Raw genomic sequence first — 25,304 nt, 5'->3', positions numbered from 1 at the left:
CGACTGTTAATTACTGCAGCACTGCCGAGCCCTGCACACAGGCGCCGCGGTCCGCTCCACGCGGACCTCCCGCGCCCCTCTCTACATTTATATAAATCTGAGCTCCACGCGGAGCAGACATGACCTCCACACGATCTCAGAGCTGCACAAGCTACAGTCGACCTATTAAAATAAGCTAGTTTGGAAACCGGTTTAACCGTCAAAGGGAGTGAGTGGGTTTGACTCTCCGGGTGTCGGTCAGCCCACACCCTTTTTGTGCAGGCTGTGCACTACCATTGCCTTTTGTTCTTAATTAAATAACGAGGGAAAACTGTGCTGTAATTGTCCGCGTGCTGTGGGAGTGCGAGACGACACTCTAGTTGGGGAGGTCTCCTGCGTCCCCCAAGGGACCCATGTGCAGTCCTCCAATATTAATGGTCGGAGAGGAGAATGAAGCCTCGCTGTTGCGGTCCAAGGACTTGGAGACGCAGTTCTAAAAGTTACTCACTGGTTGCCTACGTCATCGGCGAGAGTTTTCGCCTGCCGGTAAGAGCGATGGGCTCACGGCACGTGCCCGGTAATTTAACACACAGATAATAACGAGGGACCACCAGCTGCTGGCGCACGCGGTGGTCATGGTGATTACTGCCTGAACACGTGTTCCCGCGGGAACTCCATGTCTACAGCTAGGCAAATTAATTCTGTCTTTTGCTCATGTATTCGTTAATCTCTCTCTCTCTCTCTCTCTCTCTCTCTCTCTCTCTCTCTTTCTCTCTCTCTGTCTGTCTCTCTCTCTCTCTCTCTCTATTTCTCAACTCCTATTAAGGCTTTGATACATACATACGTTACATTACCTATATCCACAAAAGAAACACAAACACCTGTACACGCACCCGATTCAGGTGCACAAATTTGTCTTTTCGAGAACTCCCGCGTACGCCGAGGCTTGTTCAGTGTGCCAGTTGATTCTTCCTGTCAGCTCTTCGACTGAGAAAGGTGAGGACAAAGAGAAAAAAAAAAGAACAGCTACACGAGAAAAACACATTTAATGTGTCCATAATACACCTGTCCTGCCTCGCAGTCTATTGTGCCACTAATGGAGTTCACACGCACACATCTCTGGCTAAAAGCCATCGTTCTGTCCCCTGCGTCACAGCCAAATGTCACTATTACTGCCTTCATCCAGAGGAGTTAGGCTTATTTGTAAACAAGCCTGCTTTAATAAGCACGCTGGTACCACATTAGGGTTTACGCCCTTGACAGGCTCAGATGAAATCAGCACAGCCTGAAAGTTTGAACCTGTCAAGGAAATTCAAGCCCTAATTCTCCAGGAGTCTGTTTGCTTCTTGCTTCTTCAAGCTGCTCACATGCACGACATTCAGCACAGGCCAAATTGTCAAAAATGGCTCATGACTGCACACGTGAAGCAATTCCCGTGCGTCTCCCTCCGTCTGTAATGGCTACCTCTTTTTGGATGGCTTTGTCCACCCCTGCCAGTTTCCAAACAGGAATTCTGACCACGCTGTCATTTTTGCCAGCAGCTAGAATGCACCCTGTCACTCTCAGAGCAGATTTCTGGACAAGCCTGTAATTTTGCTGCCAGAGCTGGGTATAAATGTAGTCTTGTTCTCAGCAGTTCTCATCCTATTTACTGTCCCATGCATTTCTCAGTATTTTCCATGTTATTTGTAGATATCATCAGGTATGTTCACGCCAGCTAGACTACGGTGGTCTTGTACCCGAACCTGAAGTCCATGCGCTTGCATACCAAGAATGTTCTCTCAAGAACATCTGAAAGATTACATTTGGGAATGTAAGTATTTTGCCACTTCTGATTTAGAATAACTTCAACATGATTCCTGTTGAAATGCAAGTATGTGTTTGGTATGAAAAACAAAAACCGGTCTGCGCATCAATCCACGGTCACATGCATTTTATGTGTCAGTCACGGTTAATGGCTGCAACCCTGAAAGATTTCCAGAGGATCTCGACCTGCCTGTTGAAAACCAGCAGCATATTTCACCTTCCTTAAATAGTTCGACCGGAAAAAACAACAAAGGTTTCAGGGCTTTGAGCTGTAGTCCAATCAAAAGTGACTCTGACTCTTCCAGGAGTCCAAGAGTCAGAGTCAGAGTCAGAGTGTGGCCCAATGAGAGGGCTAATTGCATGTCTTAAAACCACAAGTTACCGTGGCGACATGGTGAGTGACAAAAAAGGAAGAGAGAGCCTACGATATGTTAGAGTTTCTCCACAGAACAGACAAAAGGCTTTTTACTGGATGACAGAGAGCGTGGAGATGCAGGGAAACACGAAGGGTCACAAAAGTTAAAGACACGCGAAGGAGTTTGAGGAGAGGAAACCAGTCAAAGCCATCCAGGGTGCCCTGAAAAAGAGCCAGAATAAAAACAATAAAAGAGTTTGAACAGGAATGATTCAGGCCCCTGATAAAAGCATTAAAGATAATGGGTGCCGAGAGGTGGTCTCGAGGCTCTTTAATAAAGAGAATTAACCCAAGGGGGACTGTTAAGGATACGTGGGAAAAATACTTCTAAGTAAAAACAGTGAACAGAACTGCCACAGAGCTCACAAATATGGACGTCTTCTGGCTACAGTAAGAAACCCGCACACATATGAGACTGTCACATGTGCAGGATAATGATTGCAAGCATGTTTACTGCATTAGCAGTGTGAGATGTAAAGGGCAGGTAGTCATTTAGGTTGGGGAGGAGAGAGAAGGAGAGATGAGGAGGAAAAGAGGAGAGGAGGAGGGGGAGAAGGAGAGGAGAGAGAAGGAGAGGAGAGATCATGTTTCCTTTATATACATGCTCAATGATGTGATTATTTATTTGGTCTTAAGTTTGGACAAATCAAACAAATAAACAGCTGTACCTATAATAACCTATAATAACCTATATTAGCCTATATTAGCCTATATTAGCCTATATTATCCTATAATTAGCCTATACGAGCCTATAATCGATTGTGGTCTACTGTATTACTTTGTGTGTGTTTTGTCTAATTTGTATTAGAGAATAATTAACGTATAGGCCCGTTATATTTCCCACACTTGAAATAGGCCCGTTGCAACCATCACAGTCTCAGATCGAGTCAGCCTGGACCTACAACTTGGGTAGGCGCGCCTGCTCGTCTGGGACCTTTCTGAGCTCTTCCCATCAACGTTACCGGACCGCCCCGGTAACATTCTGCACGCTCAGATAACGATCGCGCCCTGTGCACGCGCCACCTCACAGCGCCCCGACAGGCTATGACGCGTCGGCCCCGCCCACACTGCCCTCCGATTGGTGCAAAGTTTCTCTGACTCCTCCTTCGCGTCGTACCTCCTTGCCCGGTTTCTGATTCTTGTGAAAATTAATCAAGGAACTTAAGGCGCGTCAAATCACTGTCAGCCATGCGCGGCTGTGAAGAAAGGTGTCCTACAACCGCGCTCTCATTATCTGCGGACAGGAGGGAACTTTCCATGTGCTGCTACTGTTTGGCTTGAGAAACTCAAGTTGGAATTACTTTTAAAGGCAAAGAAAGTTCGTTTTTGCTCTAAGTGTTTCAGTTGCCACTGAAATATGTCAATACGCGGTAACGCCTAGATTGTGTCGAAGTGCAGCCGCCCTGGGAACGTGTGGCGTGATTTGAGCTGATGTGCTGCGTTTCCGAAGTCCACGTCGCACCTGTGTTGTGTGCCAAGCGCTGTGTCTGTAGAAGACCCGAAACTTCCCAACGGATATCTCTAAGGCTATTTCAAAAGGTTCTTCTTTCAAACGGTGCTGATGACTTTTGCCAAAAGTGACTTTGAGTCTCTCTGTCTGTTGCCTCTGTGCCTGTTCACGCCGTTAACGTGAACGCCACCCGTGGCGGCGAGTTTGGGCTGAGCGCAGCGATGCGTTGTCTGCAGCTGCCAGGAGCTCCTGTGATTCTGCGGCTGCTGCTTCTGCTTGTGCACGTACGTTTAAGCGCATTAGCAAAGAGGCACGTTGTCTACTGGAACTCTTCAAATACACGGTAAGGCCACGAATCACACGAGCTCTACCTCGATTGCGCAACGTAAATGCCATCCGAGGAAAAGTTAAACTCCCGTTTGCTCTGCAGTTCCATAGCTGTGAGTTCAGACTCGGAAGTAACGACTGTGTTCCCTTGATCTGCCGCCGCAGTTACTGTTTGTTCCCAGACAGATTTATTACGCAAACTACGCCGTGATTTGCTTTGTGAAGACTAATGCGCAAGCCCGACGTGAACGCGCATTAAGTGTTGACATTCCAACCTGAGATGACTAATTCGCTGCACGCGCGCTCACACATTTAGTTGTGTGTTTGAGGGGCTTCCGGTCTGTCTCTGCTGTAATTTAACGTGTGATCGGTTATTACACGGTTGGGAGGATCTACCTGGCCAGGTGTTACATGAGCGCTGATTGGTTGTCTTGGTTTTAAAAGGCCTGAAGGCACAGATGCCCATAATTCTCTCTCTCTCTCTCTCTCTCTCTCTCTCTCTCTCTCTCTCTCTCTCTCTCTCTCTCTCTCTCTCTCTCTCTCTCTCTCTCTCTCTCTCTCTCTCTCTCTCTCTCTCTCTCTGCATCACAACCTGAGCTGATAAGGTATTTTCTTGACGACGGATTAGTTGTATGAAGTCATTTTAGTAACATTTGTATTACAAAAGTTGAATATTTGCTGAAAACCTTTTTTAAGTAAAGATATTAGTTAAAGCCCACAAAAAGAGAGTACAAATAAAACAGTACATTAATAACGCATGAGACCAATATTTTGAGATTCAAATTCTGATATTAATATTTAAATAGTTTATTATAAAATGTCATAAAAAATGCTGGGACTACAGATTTATTAAACTGCTTGTACATTTTGGTTGCCGCATTTATATATTTATATATATAAAAATAAGAGAAAATTGCAAAACAAAATCAGACCACTGACTGTGGAGCCCCTAATCCTAATCCAGGCCAGTCACAAGGAACGTAGAGCGTGCAGTAATGCGCGAGCGCTGCTGGACTCTGAGCTCACCAGGCATCCAGACTCGCGGCTTGTTCGTGTTGAGTCTTGTTACAGCCGAAAATGTGGTTTGGTTCATCCAGATTCTTTAGGGCGAGGCAGCACCGCTCGTCCTGGGGAAGGTGGTGGTGGTGGGGTAATCTCATGAAACATTAACACATGAAACATTTCCCTCTTCCCAGATAGTAGCGGGGAAAGATTTTTTTTTTAAGTGATGGCCTAAAGTAAAATAAAGATTTGCATAAAAGAATGATTTTTCATTAGGCCAGTTATTCCATTAAAACCTGCAATCTGGTGGGAACAAATACCAGTCCACAGTAGTGGGTGGGATGTTGGCAAAAAGAAGGAGGGTCTCGTGCCGGTTCGTGTCGTGATACGATGCAGCGGCCTGCGTGCAAAGAAAACGCCTTTCAGTTTCACAGGTGGTTTGGCATCACTGTTGGCGCTAGTAAGTACAAGTGTTACAAAAACCAATAACTACACAGCAGTAAAGCCACTGTGGGCTTTGAACCGTTGAGATGAAATGGGGAATACAAAAACACAAACAGATAAACAACAAATCTTGCCCAGATGCAGTTTGCGGGTGAGTTTACGGCAGTAACTGCATCATCGCTGGTGTTGGAAGATGGCGGAACCAGCGCTGCTTTCAACATTCGGGACGGGTGCTTTTTTTCCCGGTGCCGTTTGAAACGCCGTAGGCCTCGTTCCTCGCAGGGAAAACCCTCATCTGGCGGCAACGTTGACAAGCGACGAGCGTGAAATCAGTGCAGGTCGGTACAAAGAAACCTGCGTGTGCTTGCGTGTGTGTCTCAGTGTTTCCTAGAACATTCTCCCCACTCCTCCCTTGCTACCACATCCGTGTTTGCCATAACGGAGGTTCACTGTTTCCCAGTTTTCAACACTTTATGTAATCTACACGTCTTTTTCCAGAGCGCCCAGGCGACATGGAGGACGCGCGATACGGGGCAGTTATCGTGTTTGCCCCAAACCAGCCCGTCAAGCAGATAACATTTAGGACGTGTACTTCTCTGCTATCTGGCCACTGGCTCCCTTCCGTGCACCCCCCTTTGCCAAAGCGCTCGGCATCAGTCAGGAACTGCACACTGCGGAACTCGCATGCTGGCTGGACAGATTCACCCCCTCCCCCGTCCAGCACGGAAAGCGAAATATCGTTAGTTTACAGTGCCGGAGGCAATCAGGAGCCACGCGCCCTTCGATATGCGTACTGCTTAAATATCTTTTTAGTCTCTCCCTCTGTGCGCGAATCTTTAGTTTTTAATTTCACATTTCTAATACTCCTAAAATACCAGCAGAACGTTTCAACCTTTTATGTGCGTGCGGTTTGATAACAAAACTCCGGACAGCATTTAAAACACGTTTGTAAACGAGTCATAAATTAATATACCAACATTAAGAGCGGTCGAGAATTTTACGTTATTAAAAACGGTCGAGGTCAGAGTAATTTCTGTTGTGTTTATGCATAATTGAGTCGATTGTCTTCGCATGATTGTTATTGCATGCGTAAACGCGCGCCTCTGTTCTCTCTCTCTCTCTCTCTCTCTCTCTCTCTCTCTCTCTCTCTCTCACACACACACAGAGAGAGAGAGAGAGAGAGAGAGAGAGAGAGCCGTGCGTCTTCCTCTGGTCTTGCTGTAACGGTTGCGTCTTCGACAGTGCAGGGAGCGCGCGCACTCAGAGCTGAAACCGCCTGTAATTTCGCTCAATCAGAGCAGCTGTGATTGCGCTCGTTGGCTAATTCTCACCGAATGGAGGATTTTTCTCCTCCTTTTGTAAATTGTTGGTTACGAGAACCTGTGAGCTGCAATCAACAAACCTACTTCTAAATAATCACGTTCTTATCTTTAGCGCAATAACCTCGCTCTTCCTCTGCCATTATTGTCGCCTTGTTGACTAAGTTAGGGTGGCGTCTTGGGCCTTGAAAATATCACTTTTTGTTTAATGGTTTTGTGTAATTCTATGTGTCAAATGACCCGTCTATTTTGCTTATTTATTTGTGGGAGTCGCCATATTTTTATTTGCATGTTGGCGAATAACGTGTTTAACTGGGTCTTCGTGATCCGTGATGGAGAAAGAGGTTCGTGACGTCACTAGAGAACATCGTCATATTTATTGATCTCCGCCGCCTTACACATAAGACATTGATCCTTATATTTATATGTATGTTTATTTAAGTTATAACTGAGTCTGCTTAAAATTGTAGGTGTTGGACAGGAAGCATATATTTAGTGCTTTCTGGGGACGAAAAATCCCAATGATGTAAAATATAATTTTATATATTATAAAATTATAATATATGGGGGACATGTGACTTGCTCCCTAGGACTGGGGGGTGGGTAGAGTCTAAAGAAAGGTTAGAGTTAGGGTTAAGGTTACGGTTAGGATTAGGTGTAGGCACGGTAATATTTAACCAAAGTAATACACAAGTCAATGGAAACACCCCACAAAGATAGTAACGCCGGATTGTGTGTGTGTGTGTGTGTGTGTGTGTGTGTGGTGGAGGGTGGGGCTCACGTGTTCTTGTGCCTTTTTCGGTACGAGTTTCTTCTCTCCTCCAAAACTTCATCTATCACTCTTCAGTGTAAAGGACACCTGGTCCGCCGGGTATAGGGAAAGTTCAGAATCCCGCAGAGCAAGTTTTCAGGCCGCCAGCCTGCGCCCGTCCCCATGCACACGTGCTGGCCTACTACAAACTGTCCTCGTGCAAACCGTGCAGATGCTAAATTTCCACTTCAAGACATGGTGGCCTTTATTACCATGGAAGGCAAAACGATGATGAAATCTCCACAGACTCACGGGGCGTCTCACCTTGAGTCTTTTTTTTTTTTTTTTTTCCCGGGCAGTCAGATAAAACGTCTAAACACGTAAACTGTTTTAAGATTAGAATATTTTTTAATGTATGCGGCCGACGGTTTGGTAGGCGGCCCCGTGTCCAGCCTCACACCGCGAGGAAAGGCGCTGCACGGTTCCCGCACGGCTGGTATATCTGGCTAATATCGATACCGCTCCAGCGCGCTGATGTTATCAGCTCTGTCACGCCATTATCTCCCACCTCCATATTGACCGGAAGAGCTCCTCACAGCCCGACCAGGTCAATATCGGACAGGGTTTTTTTTCCCCCCGTAAACCTCGTGTGTGCGTGTACACACACAATGTTGTTTCAGTAGAACAGTGTCGTCTCCATGGCAAACACTGGCCTGAATGTGTCTGTTGGGAGGTAAAATGAAACTTTAAAATGTAATTCATTTATTTATTTATTTTTTGCTATCGTGTATCGATGCTGCGCCTGCGCAGCAGATGATGCGGAGAGTTGGACACGGATCTGACGGGCGTGTGCTGGTCTCTAGCTGTAATAACTGGGGTTCTTTTTTTGCTCTGGATCCGCCGCAGTTTGGTCACGTGACCGAGCACCTCCCAGGACCCGTTTGACTGCCTTGTTGCACTTCGGTGGCCTGGGCGTTTCTGGCTCAGCACTGCCTGTTTACAAGACCCGCTAAAAACGATGTTCTCATTTCCCCTTGCGCCTACAAAATGGTTCCTTTTAAATTCGAGGTGACATCATTACCAAGAAATCAAGGCCATTGTGCGCACGCTGAAATGCGCAGGCAGGTACAAGCCAACGGCAGCGTGAGTCTGCTGGAGAGGACAAGCCACGCCCCCATGGACCCCTTCTCACTGCAACAGGAAGACTCCTCCCCTCCGTCACACTCCTGGCTGCTAAGTGTCTGCTGATTGGACGGTTGCTGCTCCTTGACGCTGCAGCGGTCTTGCTGAGTGTTGCTGTGTCTGAGCGTGTGGGTGTCGCACATGACGCTTGTTGGGCACTGAAGTGTTTTTTTTTTTTTTTCTGTTGGTCTAAACTTGAGCCTCTCCACTACCCCCCCCCCCCCCCCCCCCAAGACCTCCTCAAACTCTGAGCAAGTTTAACTGAAATTTACACACACACACCCCAGCGTGCGCACAAGTACGCACATGTGCGCGCGCATACATAGGAGCAAACCAGATTACTGAGAGACGTGGCAGTGTTAATAGGTTTGTGATTGTTAGCAAGGCGGAGAGTTATCAGAGGACATGTTACGTTGCCAGCGTGGCCCGTTGTGCAGCTCAACCAAGGGTCTGCAATCTGTCTGTATCTCTCAGAATTACTGAGACAGGTTCAGCTTTAAAGCAGCTACCTTCTCAGAGAAGCAGAGACGCACAGTTACCGAAAAGTAAGTGTGTGTGTGTGTGTGTGTGTGTGTGTGTAAAACCAAACCAAAATGGCCTAATTTCAGCCACCCCCAGTCCTGAAGCATTTAACAAGCCCTGCATGTTTTAAATAGCCACAGGTAACAGCATTTGACCTGTTCTGCCTTTCGCGGTCACATCACTGCCCGGCGACTCCTGGGCTGTTCCCTCCTCTGGATTCGACTCCGTTTCCAGGGTGCTGACGGAGGTTTCTCACACACTTCGGGTGTGCTTGAACAAGGCTGTGCTCACTGCTGTCGCTCAGACGACACCCGGCAATCGCTCGGATAGAGAACAACAGTGAGGGAGGGCAGGAAGGAGGGTAACAGTGACGAATGCAGACGACGACAACGACATCAACGACAACAACAACAACAACAACAACATCTACATTGTTCTGATTTCCTTAAGCCAGAGTTGTTTGCCACAAAAACATTTGCACAGCAAAGCGCAAAGACTTTGATTTTGCATCTCGTAGCACCTTTTATTATGGTATAGTTTTGGCAGTAATTGAGAAATGTGTGAAGCTTTACAAAAGCAAATTAAATTTTTGGCACTTTGAACAAAGAGGCCTTTTTCCTATTTTGTAAGAATGTATTCTGGTATTCCTTCATGAAAAGTGCAAACTAAAAGGTGAGTAAAGAGAAACACATCAGACTGCTGTGCACCTCAGAACCATAGTCTGTGAACGCCTCGTTAGAGCAGAGTTAATCACACACTGTTCCCATATCTGTCCAATCAACTCCTTACACATTGCACAAGATCTAGCTGATCTGCTCAGTTTGACTAGCTGTAGTAAATCATGTCGACTAAACCCCTGCGGAATTGAGGGGTGGCACGCACACCCAACTTTATCTTCTGTTCTCACCTTAAACAGCATCGCACATAAAAACGTCTCCCATATACTGATGGACGCATATAGCTGAAGGGGTTGTGTGTTAGCCAGAAAGGTTTCAAGCATAGCGGTTGGTGGTGTTCTACGTTGGAGAGACTGACACAGACATGGATGAGGCATAAAAGACGGCTGGGAGGTACAGCTGGGTTTTGGGGCAGACCAACACGGACACACATGACACACCCAAAGATTCAGGATATGTTAAAGAAAGGGGTATTAGATTCTGATTAAGGGGTATTAGAGTTTTTGAAATGTGATATTTTGTTCTTTTATTTATTTATTTTTTGCGTAATTCTGCAGAATGTTGCAAGGCATCTGCAGTGATGTCTGTTTTGTGTTTGGAAAACGCTTGCACAATACGAGTTGTGGTTAATGCGCAGCAGTGAGTGTGAGGGTTCACGTGTGTGTGTGTTTCTGGGCAGCAAAGCCCTGAAGTTTGGAGGGGTTTTTATCTCTGTGTAAAAATAACTGCGCATTCTTCTCCGGAGGGAGGGTCCGATATTTGCTCCTGCCCTGACTCTTTGGGCTTTGAGGCGCTTAAGTGTCCTCTCTCTACCTCTGAGTCCTACATCAGCCTGTGTCAGGCGGCAAACATTAATTTCATAGCTCTATGGTTACATGGGCAGTTCATGTTTCAATTTGTAATTCACCGTTCCTTCTTCCTCCCTATTAACCCCACTGTTCCAGCCTAGCATCCTGCGTCTCTCTCTCTCGCTCTCTCCCTCTCTCTCTCTCTCTCTCTCTCTCTCCCCTGAGAGAGAAGAGGTATTGTGCTGCTCACCCTAGACGGATGGAGGACAGAACAGAAAAGGCATTAGGAAGAAGTGGTGGAGAAAGAGTCAACAGACTTTCAGCTCCCTAAACAGCAGGGAGGTTCCTCTGGGGACAGGCGGAGGGGGGGGGAATAAGTCAGCAGGTTTTGCTATCAGTGTCGGAGTGATGAGGAAACACCACATCAGGATTTCTCAGCCTGAAGGGACAACAGTTTGGGAAGCTTGCCTGGAAAGAGAACACACAACCATGTTTTGAGTGTGTGTGTAAATTTTTTTTTTCTGCAGTAATATGTTAATTAAAGATGGATAACTGTGTGTGTGTGTTTGTGGGCTGTACTAGGCGTTGAGCCTGTTAAAAGGTCTAGACTGGTATGCTGAGAATGTCGTGTCACGTGCCCTTACACAACACTCGGTTTAATAAGGATCTGGGTTTTCAGGAGCGCGTTCGTAGGTGCTGGTGCGTTATGAGAACTATAAAACAAGAAGCATAAAAGCCCAGCGGCCTGTGAATACTCGGGCTGTTAAAATCCCCCGGGCGCGCATGTGCATGCGTGTGTCTATGGTGCGGTCGGAGCAGGTTGACGCACGCGCCATTTGTCAGGCGGGCCTGGCTCGTGAAGTGTCTGTCTACCGCTGCGGTCCAGGAATAATAAAGCGCGCGCGCAGGGCCGCTTCGCCAGCATTATTATGTGGGAAATTGGAGCGGACAAATATTTCATTTGTCAGTTCTGAAATTAAATGAGTGGCGGAAAATCGTCGCGGATGGAATTTGCATTGAGCGCGCAGCCAGAGGCAGAGCATACGCACGGACCACATTCATTTCCTGTCTGGCCTCCCTTAACGGCGCGCACGTACAGGCACCTGAGCGCGATGTTTCCGCGCTTTAGGACTGTGGGACAGGCGAGTGTCCTGCTAAAACAGGGTCGCTTGTACATCTGTATCGTGTTTTCTTTATTGGACTGTGTGCACTACAGTAAATTTGCACTTTATGGGGCCCTTGTCGTTTTCCTTGTGTCTGTAAGATTCTGTACTTAAGCCATGTGTGTTTGAGGTGGCGTTACCGTTTATCCGTATGTAAGAACTCTGTGGTGTGTGTGTGCAGAATTGTACGTTTTGCCATCAGATGTGAGCGCTGTAATCTGCTTGTCCTAGAGAACCTGGCTGTGTTAAAATGCTGCATTCTCTTCCTGTACCTCTCCTAACGCGGGGTGTACATGTTCTTTCTCTCTCTCTGTCGTTCTTTTGCTGTTTGCTCTGTCTTTCCGGTGTCCGCACTGTATGTGTTGAAACACACACACACACACACACACACGCGGCTGGTTTTGCAGCGCATGCGATGTCTGTGGGCCGAGGCCTTTACCTCTTTGTGTGTGGTGATTCTCAAGCTTTTCGTCCGGCCGGGCCGCTGCGACGCGATTGCTGTTCCAGTCGTGCTGAGGCCGAACGTGGCACGGCGGGGTGCTGTCATCTCCTACGCCATGTCCCTCATCTCCTACGCCATGTCCCTCATCTCCTACGCCATGTCCCTCATCTCCTACGCCATGTCCCTCATCTCCTACGCCATGTCCCTCATCTCCTACGCCATGTCCGTCATCTCCTACGCCATGTCCCTCATCTCCTACGCCATGTCCCTCATCTCCTACGCCATGTCCGTCATCTCCTACGCCATGTCCCTCATCTCCTACGCCATGTCCGTCATCTCCTACGCCATGTCCCTCATCTCCTACGCCATGTCCCTCATCTCCTACGCCATGTCCGTCATCTCCTACGCCATGTCCCTCATCTCCGTTACAGGTGCCGGAGAATGGAGGAGGACAGAGGGACCCCGGGAAGCTGTGTGAGTGTGGGTGTGAGTGTGTGTGTGTGTGTGTGTGTGTGTGTTTGTGTGTGTGTGTGTGTGTAGAAGAGAACAGGCAGATTCGTCCCATGACATTACAATGCAGTGACTGAAGGAGCTTAAATAAACATTGAGAAAGAAAAGGGGGGGGAGGAAGAGTGGGGGGTGTATAATGGAAACGGAGTTGATCGAGGGAAGAGAAGAGAGGAGAGATGGACATGATTGACAGGGAGAGGAAGTGAGTCAGTGGAGGGGGAGTGATTGGGGGGGGCAGGACGTTATTAAAACACCACAAAAACCAGTGGAGAGAGGAGTCACTTCACCAGCCCTGCTCGCGCATGTGTGTGTGGGGATAGATGTGTGCCCTGTGGTCAGTTTCAAATACGAACTGCCATCCACCAGAGAGACGCACATTCACCTGCCATAAACAGCTACTGGTGTGAGCGGCTATAGCAGAACCCTGACCAACACACACACACTGGAGCAGCAGAGAAGAGGAAGAGCAGGAGCGAGCGAGCGAGCAGGGCGCCGGGGGGGTGATGCGTAGGAAGTGACTTTTCTCTCAGTTTATCCGAAGCGTGACCCACTTTAGCAGTGACGGACACCCTGAGCCCATCTGGATGTACTGGCATCGCTTACTTGCTTAGCTGGTGCCCTTTTCAGCACCATGCGGAGCTCATGACTCATGTGAGTTCATCTACATCTCACTAGCTTCGCATGGGTTTTTATTTGTTTTCTGTTCATTTGCATTAAAAAAGAAAAAACTTCTGAAACAGTGTTTGTGGCTTGGTGATGCCTCGGGCAAAGTCCCAGTGGAGATGCCATGGCCTAAAAGTGGACGTAAATTTTAAAAAAAAAAAAAAAAGGTTAAGATAGAAAAATCTAAGAACTCCATAGGCTAAAAAAAATGTTTGTGTGAAATATCAGAAAAAACTCGAAAACTTCCCAATCTCCAAGAGCCGGATTCATTACCGATTTTGCGTGTGCAAAAACAGTGGAAGCTGATAGGAAGAAAAACTCTGATAAATATCTTAGCTGGCATGGCTTGTGGAAATGTGTTTGAACAGAGAGGTTCACACGCATGTGCCACTATGGTTTAATTAAACAAACGCCCACAGTCCTACCTCCGCTCTGTGTCCTCAAAAAATATTTCATAGATTCCCAACAGTCCTGGGCCCAAGATTTTGCAAATTAAATTGAGACTGAGATTTTGATATTTTGAAAATAACACGGTAATGTTTTTTAAAGACTCAATAGTTTTTTATGTAATATTTGACATATGCATTCATATATCAGGTGGATGGCTGGAAATCTCACTTTCATTTTTTGTAACAGAGAGAGAGGGGGGATGTTTACTCCCAGAGATGTGGCCTAATATTGAACTAACATGTTAATATACATTAACCAATAACACAAAATGTACTTTTGAGTAAATGCTGAACACAGAGCCGCCTGAACACGACAACGAGGTCTTTGTACTCCATCCCTGCGCCGCACTTCACCACGGAGATGAGGTTTTGGTGATGGGCTGCTGTGCTTTCTTTTCCGGCTGTCTTACAAAGGGACTTCTGCTATTTTTGTCTCCACACCTAAAGAGAGGCAGCACAACTGAATTCCCTCCATTTGTGGATAATCTGTCTTATTGCGGATAGATGAACGTGCTGACCTTTATAGAAATGCTTCCCCAGCTTTATTCCTTCCCACAGTTCCTCTTCTGAGATCCTCTGATCCATCTTCTGATAGCGGCCTGCTCCCAAAAACAGCAGACCATGCTCGTTGTGCATCAACAATGGGACTTTTTTATTTTGTGCAGACACCTCCTTTCTCATGTCATTGATTGGAACATCTGACTCCAATTAGGCTTTGAAAACATTATTTGCCTCAACATTCACACACTTTTTTTGCAGTGTGTATTCTGAATGTTTAAACGTGTTCAGTGCAATTGTTTTAGTTGTTTTGGGTGCAGTTATTCTCAGCGGTTTATGGCTGCCCGGATAGTTAAAGACCACATTTTTAGTAGTAATTAGTTGAGTAAGTCACAAACCTTTCTTGTAAAAGACTCTACTGTGCTGGTGCCTAATTTAATCTCAAAATATGAATGAACTGGCTCAGTCCTGTTTCGTGGTCTTAAAAGCAAGTGGATACACTCGCTTCTTGTTTTCTATATTTTTATTATCGTCATATCTGCGTTCAGCGACAAAATGGCCTCCCAGTTTCCACTCCAGTCTTGATGTATCAGCAAATTAGGTTTGCACTGCCAGCTTCACAAATCCGCTAATCTGCTAACCTGCTGATCTGTCGTGTCCTGATATCTGTCAGTCTATCTGTTTTTAGGCCTTACTGCACTCTTCCTTGCCTTTGTGTGTGCGCGTTCACACACACATACGCACTCACACGCGCACACACATGCCACGCTGAAGCCAAAATGTCCTGTTGCATTGCCACGGTCCTGCTGACTCTGGTGAATGGAGCGCAGGGCTAACAGGCAGAAAACAGCCTGAGCTCTCAGCCAGAGAGCGGGGCTTGTGGGACCCCCTGGGTCGCACCGTTGCCTGGTGATAAGCGCACTTCAACATTGGCCAGAGGAGGCAAACCAAGTCCTCTGCAGCCCTGCTAAATGCTAACCACCTGGCTCCCTTCCCAACACACACACACACACACACACACACACATGCGTGCACGTGCCCCGCACAACCGGTCCTGTGTGGGTTCATTTGTAGGGGACTTGCCCTACCGAGCGGCCGTAGGAAAGCTGGCCTGTGTCTGTTGGTGGCTCAGTAGCAGCTGTTCCCTGAACCCCATTAAGCGCTGGAACTTGTGATCTGCTACCCCACCGCCCAGGCTGGGAAAACCTCATGACCTGTCACCTGTGCTGTGGTTCTAGTTCCTTCTGGTTTGCTGCTGTATTTGTGTGGACTTGTGTCGTCTACCACCCACTGTGGACACTTGAAGGAACGTTCATCATGTGTGACCATTCCAGGACACCGAAACTCGCTTTGAATTCAGTTTCTGAGTGTCTGGTTTACTTTTTTAGACAGTTTCACTTCAGCACTTTCCATACTATCTTGGGTCCAGTAGTTTGAACAGTCTGGTGTTACCAATGGACGCAGCAGAAAAATGGGAGTGGATTAGCCGTGGTCATCGGAGAAGGTGGGTCAAAAAATCTGGGAGTTCAAGTGCCCATTTCAGGGTGGTAGAACAAGGCTATTTGAGTGTCTGCTAAATGCATAAATATAAATTACTACACTATAAATATGTAATGTTCCTGGACTGTAATGCAGTCAGTGTATTTAAAATGCGCTCAGTTTAGACTCGCTGAACTTCTCTAGAGAGTACCACCATCTCTCTCTCTCTCTCTCTCTCTCTCTCTCTCTCTCTCTCCCCTTTCTATTACACACACACACACACACACACACACACACACACACACACACATTTACCCTCCAGGGACTAGAAACACAAAATGTTTGGCATTTTAAGCCAATGCTTTCATGTGAATTAAAGAAATTGCAGCAGAGCTTTTTTTTCTTCATATAGTTGGCAGAGGAAGTGGAAACTTTGTTTTAACCTCAGACACGAACAAGCCCCCCCCCCCCCCCCCCCCCCCGCAAGGCAGTGACATGGGGCAGAAGCACAGTTACAGAGTGTTGAGGCTGCTTAACAATGGCCTGTAAAGGCCAGGAAGGTGCCTGAGGGCTTTAGACAAGGTCGCTGCTAAACGCAGAGTCACAGCAGGACGTTGGTTGGGTTGAGAGGAAGAGATTCACACGCGCGCGCACACACACACACACACAGATAGGTGAAGGGTCTACACTCTAACGTGTAGGTGACATTTAAGGGAGTGACTGCTCAGGTCTAGTTCCCTGGACGTACCCACCAGACAATGGCTGGAACAGAGACTGTAGGGGGTATTTAGAGAGGTATTTAGGACGGGTATTTAGAGGGGTATTTAGAAGGGTATGTAGGGCGGGTATTTAGAGGGGTATGTAGGGCAGGTATTTAGGGCGGGTATGTATGGCGGGTATTTAGAGGGGTATGTAGGGTGGGTATGTAGGGTGGGTATTTAGAGGGGTATGTAGGGCGGGTATTTAGAGGGGTATGTAGGGTGGGTATGTAGGGCAGGTATTTAGGGCGGGTATTTAGAGGGGTATGTATGGCGGGTATTTAGAGGGGTATGTAGGGTGGGTATGTAGGGCAGGTATTTAGGGCGGGTATTTAGAGGGGTATGTATGGCGGGTATTTAGAGGGGTATGTAGGGTGGGTATGTAGGGCGGGTATTTAGAGGGGTATGTAGGGTGGGTATGTAGGGCAGGTATTTAGGGCGGGTATTTAGAGGGGTATGTATGGCGGGTATTTAGAGGGGTATGTAGGGTGGGTATGTAGGGCGGGTATTTAGAGGGGTATGTAGGGTGGGTATGTAGGGCGGGTATTTAGAGGGGTATGTAGGGTGGGTATGTAGGGCGGGTATTTAGAGGGGTATGTAGGGTGGGTATGTAGGGTGGGTATGTAGGGCAGTACTAAAGTACAGGCAGGTAGAAGAGGGTACTTGATGATTCAGGAAGGGAGACCCAAAAGGTTTCCACAGAAATGGCAGCAGTTCTCACACACACACACACACACACACACACACACACACACACACACACGCACACATACACACACTCACACTCACACACATACTCACACACACACATACACACACTCACTCACTCACTCACTCACACACACACACACACACACACACTTTCCTTCTCTTATTATGGGTAGCTGCAGCATTTCAACCACATCAGAGTCAGAAGTGAAGAAGTGCACAGCAGTGACTGGCACACCCACGTGCTGTCCAGTTAGACTGGGACGGACCGAGCAGCTGTGTGGGCAGGAAAGTACAGGGCAGTTATCAGAACGGGGTACGTAGCACGCCTTTTTGAAAAAAGGGTGGCGAGGAGAGTAGAACTCGGAGGGCGTTAGAGGACATCCGGATAAAAGCGGAGCAGCGTCGGGGCTTATCTGAGCGCGCTGTTTGTGAAGATCCACTGGCGTGTCCATTGGTGATGCAGCGCTTCTCACAGGCTGTGATGAAGTTGCTTTTGGAAGGATCTCCTAAAAGACGGGCCTACAGCATGAATGCCAATGTCCTGAAAAGAACGCGAGAGAGAGAGAGAGAACTGGGCTGAGGGCTAATGCTGAAGTTGGGGATGACTTTGATGCAGGTCATGTGCACATCACATGGAATATTCAGCAGCACGTTTGTGTAGGGAGGGAGCAGCTGAGGCGAACGAGGGAATCCAGAGATTGATGAAAGTATCCTGATTACTACTGATCAGCGGCCTGGCCTGCACCCCTCCTCAGATCACCTCCTCCCCCACCCCTTCTGCCCTTCTGTTCCTCTTTCACCCTGTGATGGAGAAGGAGCTAGCGTGTCATTGGTGCGATGTGAGCCCTCCCTCTCCCTCCCTCTCTCTCTCTCTCCCTTTCTCTCCCTCTCTCGTCATCCCCCCCTCTTACCTACCCTTGTTGCCAAGGTTTCTAGTTTTTTTTTAACCTCTTTTTCTGCTCTTTTGTGCTCTGCACCTCCTTCCCCTGCTGGAGGTCTCTGTGGAAGAGGAGCTGAGTGCAACTCAGCATGCCTGCCTCCCTCCAGCCTCTCTCTCTCTCTCCCTCCCTCTCTCTCTCTCTCTCTCTCTCTCTCTCTCCCCACCTTCTTGTTGCCCTTCACGTTCTCTCATTAAACTGCTTCAACTGAGACCTCCGAGGCTCCCCGACCACAGCCTGCACGTCCGGCCCACCACGCATACAGTAGCCCCGCCCACCCTCACACACACACACACACACACACACACCCTCCCCTTACCGAGCGCATCCACACGCTCACCTGAAGCACTTTACCAAGCTTCCCACATTTGTGTGTTTTCACGCGGACAAGTGCGTCACTGTTGACCAATTATCAGACCCATTTAGCAATTACACACAGAGCGAACGCCCGAGACCGCGGCTTGCGCTTCGTTTTTCCCCTGGTATGCACACTGTTCTGTATTCCACCACGCTGCCCTCGTAAAATTGTTCATGCTTTAATTATTCTCTTTTATAAAGGGATCAAAGGTGCTTCTGCCACTGTTGGCCCCCACATTCACACAAACGCCCACGCGCCCTCGCCTTCACGCGCGCCCACGCCTTCACGCGCGCCCTCGCCTTCACGCGCACCTTCTTTCTTTTTTTATTTACTATGAATGTCACCCATTATTCAAGTCATGTGGTTTACGCTGTAACAGGTGCATTTTGGCTCTGATTCTGTCTGTGACCAGCCCCCCGTGTGCATATTGCGCCGTGTCTCGGGAAACGACCCGAACACAGTTCACAGACCGCCTTGAAAGGCCATTTGCTCGCCCCGCTGGTGAAATTCAAACCTCGTGACTGACGCTTTTCCTGTGCTTCAGTTCATTTGAGCGGTTTTGCCTTTTGAAACGTAAAAATGCTGTCACTGGGCAGTGGTGTGTGAGCCTTATAGCTTCCCCCAGCTGTTATTACCGTGCCGAACGTGATGATGCCGATCAGCCCCGGGGGCAGCTTCCGTCAGCCCGCTGACTGGCGTTTTGTCACGCTGTCCCCTCAGTCGAATCGCCCTCGTAACGCTGGTGGATTATCCGCTCCTGTAACATAAACACCTCTCGGGCACAACCCCCCACCCCCAAATACCCATTAGGTTGGGTAATAGAAGGCCTGCCTCTCTGTGGTGTGCTGTGTGGTTGTCCCAAAGGCTGTAAGCAGCTGTAGGTTATACAGTAACATGATGGATGTAGGGTAAGGACAGAGTGTGTCCTGGGCGTGAACGGTGTACAGTGCGTCTCGGAGACACGTTATATACACGATCACTCGAAGTGCTTTCGGAGATGGTGTAGGACGCACCTTACTCCTGTAGTGTGGACGGTAACGTGTCCTGTCCTGGCCAGCAGCGAGGTATCGCGTCATTGCTCTGTAAGACGTGCACCAGTACGTGTTAGAATGTGATCAGGGATGCAACGGAAGCGTGACGCAGTGAATATCCGTGTCTTCCTTCGGTGGAAAGTCTGTACGATATCTGCTCACAAGCGGTCACTCGAGATGCATTCAAAATGGCAGGTAACCGCCTGTGTGCTTTGGCAGGCCCTTGTGATCATATCACCTAAGAGCACGTTAATGCCAGCTGTGAACACAGAGAGTTAGGGTTTCCATGAGCCGAACGCCACATGCTAGTGTAGCTCCTATACGGCGACACATGCCATGGAGAAAGACCGGCATGAGACTTTCGTGATGGATGGAGCTGGCGATCCAGAGCTCAATCCCATTTCACCCCTTGGCTGTGCCACTTAGCCTTAGGGGTGGGGTGTCCCGAATCTTGTCGAGAAAGAGAGAGGGCGAAGTGTTAGGATTAACAAACAGACTCACACTACAAATGTGTTTTGAGAAATGTCTTTTCTCAGAATGTCTTTCGAACGTCTTTCGACCGACCAAAGAAATCCACAGATATGTGCATTTTCTCCATTATAGATATAAGAGTTAAGATTACTATAATGGTTTTGTTTAGCTTATGCCCCTTTCATAATAGGCTATTCCAGTGTCGGGTCTCTGTAGCTAATGTTGCATTATTAATGCGGATTTGTGTATGACAGATTTTGTGTAGGGCAAATATATTTTTTGATATATGTATTTTATGTCATATTTTCTCCTTTGAAGGTTTATTATGCCCAAAATGTAACCGATATCCAGCTGCGAGGTTACGCACCAGTCTAAAGCCAACGCAAACGGGCAGGGCAGGCCAGAGCCCATAAACGAAGCGGGAATGACGCGGGTTTTATTTTGTGGCCGGTTGATACATGAAATTGAGGTTGTCAATTTCAAAAAGGACACCTATAACGCATGCGAGAGAACTCGCCAGCGCTGACGACACTGTGTCTGGTTATGTAAAAACAGGCGACTGTGTAGCTCATGACGTATCAGGGCCATCATGGTTTGTCCCATTTCATGGGGGAAAGATTTGAAATCATGTAACTCCAAGGGGCAAGATATCACTCTAAAACCAGGGGTAGGGGTAAAAATAAGAAATGGGACTGGGTTTATGAGGACCTGAGACAGAAAGGTGGGAGGGTACAGAGACTGACAGAATAAGTATACGCTGTCTGGTCATCGTCTGGAAGGACACAACACGACTCACTTCACCACGCGCAAACACGGCGCCTTTCACAACATCCCTCAGGAAAACCAGTCAGCAACAACAGCTCCATCCGCATGTCTTCTCATTTGTTTTTGGCCTGTTTTCCATGCTGCTCTGCTGATGTGTTTCACACAGGTCCTTTACACTTGTTTTCTGAGATGCCCTTCTTCTCAGAAATTCCCATACTAATATTGCTTAGCGGAAAAGTGTTGCGTACACTTTACGTACGCATATGTGTGTCTGAGCTCTGACGGTGTGCTGGATTTTGAATTTTTACTCGCTGTACTGAAATCTGCGAGATAATTAAGGTGTGTGTGTGTGTGTGTGTGTGTGTGCATGCGCGTTAATTGAGACATGTTGTGATGCTCGAGAGCGTCGAACACAGACGCGATTGATCAGCGAGCCTTGTCCAACTCGCCTTTGATGGATTCCCGCTCGATCAGATCAGTCAGACTGATTGATCACCAATACTCTGTAACAGCCACCGGTCAGGCAGCCGCTTGTTGACACGCTCCTGGTCACTGTAACACAGCCCTTCCCTCATTCCTGGTTCGAGGCCTCGTGCACTGGACCGCTTCTGTTTCATGCCGGCGGAATTACTGCGTGGGGCCAGCAACAGCTCTAACTCAAAGCTCCGCTCCTCTGCTCCCGCGCAGGTTTGCCTAGTTATATTATTATCGCGTAATTACACGTGGCCCACCTTCCGCTCGCATCATTTTAAGCCTGTGTAATCTTAGCTGTCCGCAGTACGGAACGCACAGAAGCTCACTGTAATTACTTATATACAGAGCTATTACTGGCCACGATATCCCGTTGGTTAAGTAGGTTTCTGACTAAATTCATATGCTCCAAGCCTAGATGCTCTGAACAAATAAGCACGATATCACTGGAAACTGAATACATTCGGAGACATCATCTTATCTGAACAGCACATTTTTTTAGGTTGTGCGTTTTGTATTTTTATTGAGTATTTAATCAGGGAATGAAGAAAGTGATGATCTCTTGAATTAACCAGTGGCTATCTCGTAAACGTTGGCTAAAAAAAAGAATGACTGGAAAGGTTGTCCTGATGTGGATGTTTGTAAACATGACATTTAGGCTGTCAGTTGCCGTGATGGGTGGAAAATGGCAGCAAATACTATTTTGTAGCCTATAGAAACCATCTTTGCACTTTTCCTGGTGTAATAAACTGTAAGGGGTGTTGGAACGACTCCCGCCTACAGAAAGCCTTCTGGCTTTGGACTCCGACGGGTATTAACAAATATTTTCGACAATTAGGCCATGGTGCACCTGAGCTGTGCGGAGGTCCTATTGGACTCTCTGAGTTCCAGTTCCTCCATCACTTCCTCTCGTTGGTCCCAGTCCTCCCCTCCTTCCCCACCTGCGCGTGGGCTCCTCCATCTGTCTCCACCGCTTCCTCGCTCCGCTTCTCTGGTCTTCCATTAGCCCTTTTCTGTCGTTTCTGTGTCCACCCACTTAACTTGGGATGACCCCCTCTTTCCTCCTTCTTTGCAATTCCTCTCTCCCTCTCTCTCTCTCTCTCTCTCTCTCTCTCTCTCTCTCTCTCTCACTCACACACTCACACACACACACACACACACACACACACACACACACACTCTGCTCTGTCGCGTTTTCTTAAAGAGTTACAGCAGCAGACCTGGCCAGGCTGTCTTGGACTTACATCCTGTCTTTTCTTCTTTCTCCTTTGTGGCCCCTTGCATCCCTCCATCCCTCCCTCTCTCTCTCTCTCTCTCTCTCTCTCTCTCTCCCCCTCTCTCTCCCTCTCTCTCTCTCTAACATGCACACACTCATGTACTGCAGACACACACTTGTGGTACAAAAAAAGACCAATTAAAATCCATCTTGTCTTCTTGCTGTCTCCCACCAAACTCTCTCCAGGGTGACTAATTAAAATAGAAGCTCTCTCCCTCCTCTACCTCTTTATGACTTCTCTCTTTCTCCCTCTCTCTGTCTCTCTGCTTCTGTCACTCCTCTCCTCTGTGTCCTTTCTTCCTTCCCTCTTTTCTAACGCTTTTCTCTCTGTTCTCCTGTCCTCTGCTCATTGTGCTTTTCTCTGGACTTTGGACCTCTTTTGGACTTTGCAATGTGTGAGATGCAACTTTTCTTTAGCTCTGTTGTGGCCAATAGTTTGAAGGAATGTTGACCTCTCTGTCTGTCTGTCTCTGTCTGTCTGTGTGTCTGTCTGTCTGTCTATCTGTCTGTCTTTGTCTCTGTCGTATGCATGCTCTGTCTCCCCCTCTGTCTAATTGATAGTAAACTTGTAAACAGCTCCTATAAGGCATGCATATGCAAACAGCTCAGAGCAGTCAGACGCAGTCCACTAGAGGGCTGTGGTATGCTAATATCTTGCCTATTAGTGGGGCTGCACATTTTGTTCTGCTGGGGGTGTGTTTCAAGGGTGTCAGTCACATTCTCTAATTATCATATAGACTGCTCTCAACTATATTCAGACCTTAAATCTTCTACAGTTCTCCTGGCCTCAAACGTAGAGCTCGTTATGTTCCTGAATGTGTGCTGGTGCAGACGTCCGCCTGCTGCCTGCCTGTGTTCTGGTACAGCGCCTGCGCAGACCTGTGGGTGTGTCGATCCACACAGTCTGTTGACTGATCACTGCTGATATTATACAGAGGCAAACGCTCAAACTTAGAACTTGGTGATTCAGAGCAAATGTGTGTAAGACGTCATTTACTGACCTTCCAGGTATCTGCACAGATGACGTGGAAAAAAACCTTTTAATGACTGGCTATGAATCACGATTCTGATAGAAATACACCCACGGCTTTATATTGTCCCTCTCTCTCTCTCGTCCAGACTAACGAGTGATGACTACACGGTCCAGGTGAAGCTGAATGACTACTTAGACATCCTGTGTCCCCACTACCCACCTGATTCGCCACTGTCCGGCCCCCCGGAGACGCTGGCTCTGTATCTAGTAGCTGAGGCTCAGTTCCGCGGTTGCCAGGAGACGGAGGGCGCCATAAAGAGATGGGAGTGCAAAGACCCGCAAGCCCTCTACGGCCCCATCAGGTTCACGGAGAAGATCCAGCGCTTCACGCCATTCTCGCTAGGCACGGAGTTTCTGCCCGGACACCACTACTACTACAGCTGTGAGTGAGCACGGAGGGGGACCGGTTGGGGTGGTGATGTGTGCATGCAGGGCCTGTGTTCTGATTCGTGAATGTGTGGCCGTGGCCGTGGTCAGGCCCTGGGCTGTAGCTATGATTAGCTCAGGTATGTGATGATTGTTGTTGGTTCAGCTGGAATATCCAGTGACAATTTTAAACGTTAACCCTGATTGGTCATACAGTTCCTCTCCTACATATACACCAGCAAAGGAAAGAAAGATGGATATAACGCAAGTTAACAAGGAGAGAGATCAGCATAAGGGCGTGAGGGAGGAGAACGTATTGTCATGCTCTACAAACGTTGCGTGCATGCACACACACGTGAGTTGTTTGTGTGTGTGTGTGTGTGTGTGCGTGTGTGTGTGTGTGTGTGTGAGCACGTTTCCCCATTGAAACAGTGGGGTTCATTCAGAGATCATGTAATGATATGATGGTCTAACTGAACTCCCAAGAACCTGAATGAATGAATGAATGTATTGGATCTGTATTTGTTCTTGTGTGTAGTGTGTGTCGCGTGTGTCAGGGTGTGTGTGTTGCGTGACTACATGGTGAGAATGTGTTTGTACCTGAATGAGTTACTCAGGCACAATTGCTTTACCAAAATAGAATTGCTCTTTTTACCCATAATCCTTAGTAGTGACCGCTTCTGCTTGGGTAATTTGTAGTTTTCCTTGGCTTTCTGCTCTTAAAATTACTTTACAAACATCCTCATATTCTTAAAATACATTTATTGCAACATATATACACACACACACACACACACACACACACTGTGTGAATTCATGAATTCAGTGCAGGCTCGCAGGATATATGTGATATATGTGTGGTTGTTAAGAGTTTTCTTAACAGCTCGTCATTGCACAGAGAAATGACCACAACCAACAGCGTTCGTTACCAAAATGGCCGTTCCAGATTTACAGTTATGAGCTGCCCAATTCAAACTCGGTACCGGGCCCGTGGAAGGAGTCCCGCCTGCAGCCCTGTGGCTAATGGGTTTTAACATTTAACTTGGGGCAAGTAATCAGTTACTGGGAAAGTTTATCTTCAACCTTTGAAACTTCAGGGTTATTGCTCAGGTAGGAATCCCAAGGCATCAATATCCAGGTGGAATTATTCAGTAATAATACTGAAATTAATATGAATGTTATATAGTTACAGGGGTTTCTGTGTCCTCTCCAGTTAGTGTTCTTGGAGTATAATGTAGTGCATAATATGTAATTTTCCTG

At 47.5% G+C, this 25,304-nt stretch overlaps 1 protein-coding gene across 1 annotated transcript in view; it reads left to right on the top strand.

Moving 5' to 3' along the window:
* The first annotated feature begins 3,352 nt into the window (after window positions 1-3,352).
* Window positions 3,353-25,304, top strand: part of si:dkey-246i14.3 (ephrin-A4) — a 29,536-nt gene continuing 7,584 nt past the window's right edge. Inside the window, exons 1-2 of the mRNA XM_026996314.2 lie at window positions 3,353-3,993; window positions 23,765-24,060. Coding sequence (XP_026852115.1) covers window positions 3,872-3,993; window positions 23,765-24,060 — 418 coding nt within the window. The 5' untranslated portion in view covers window positions 3,353-3,871. The remainder of the gene's footprint in view (window positions 3,994-23,764; window positions 24,061-25,304) is intronic.

This window comes from Electrophorus electricus, chromosome 10, assembly GCF_013358815.1.
Source record: "Electrophorus electricus isolate fEleEle1 chromosome 10, fEleEle1.pri, whole genome shotgun sequence".
Lineage (NCBI taxonomy): Eukaryota > Metazoa > Chordata > Actinopteri > Gymnotiformes > Gymnotidae > Electrophorus > Electrophorus electricus.
The sequence above is the reverse complement of the archived record's forward strand: the minus strand, read 5'-3'. Positions and strand labels throughout refer to the sequence as shown.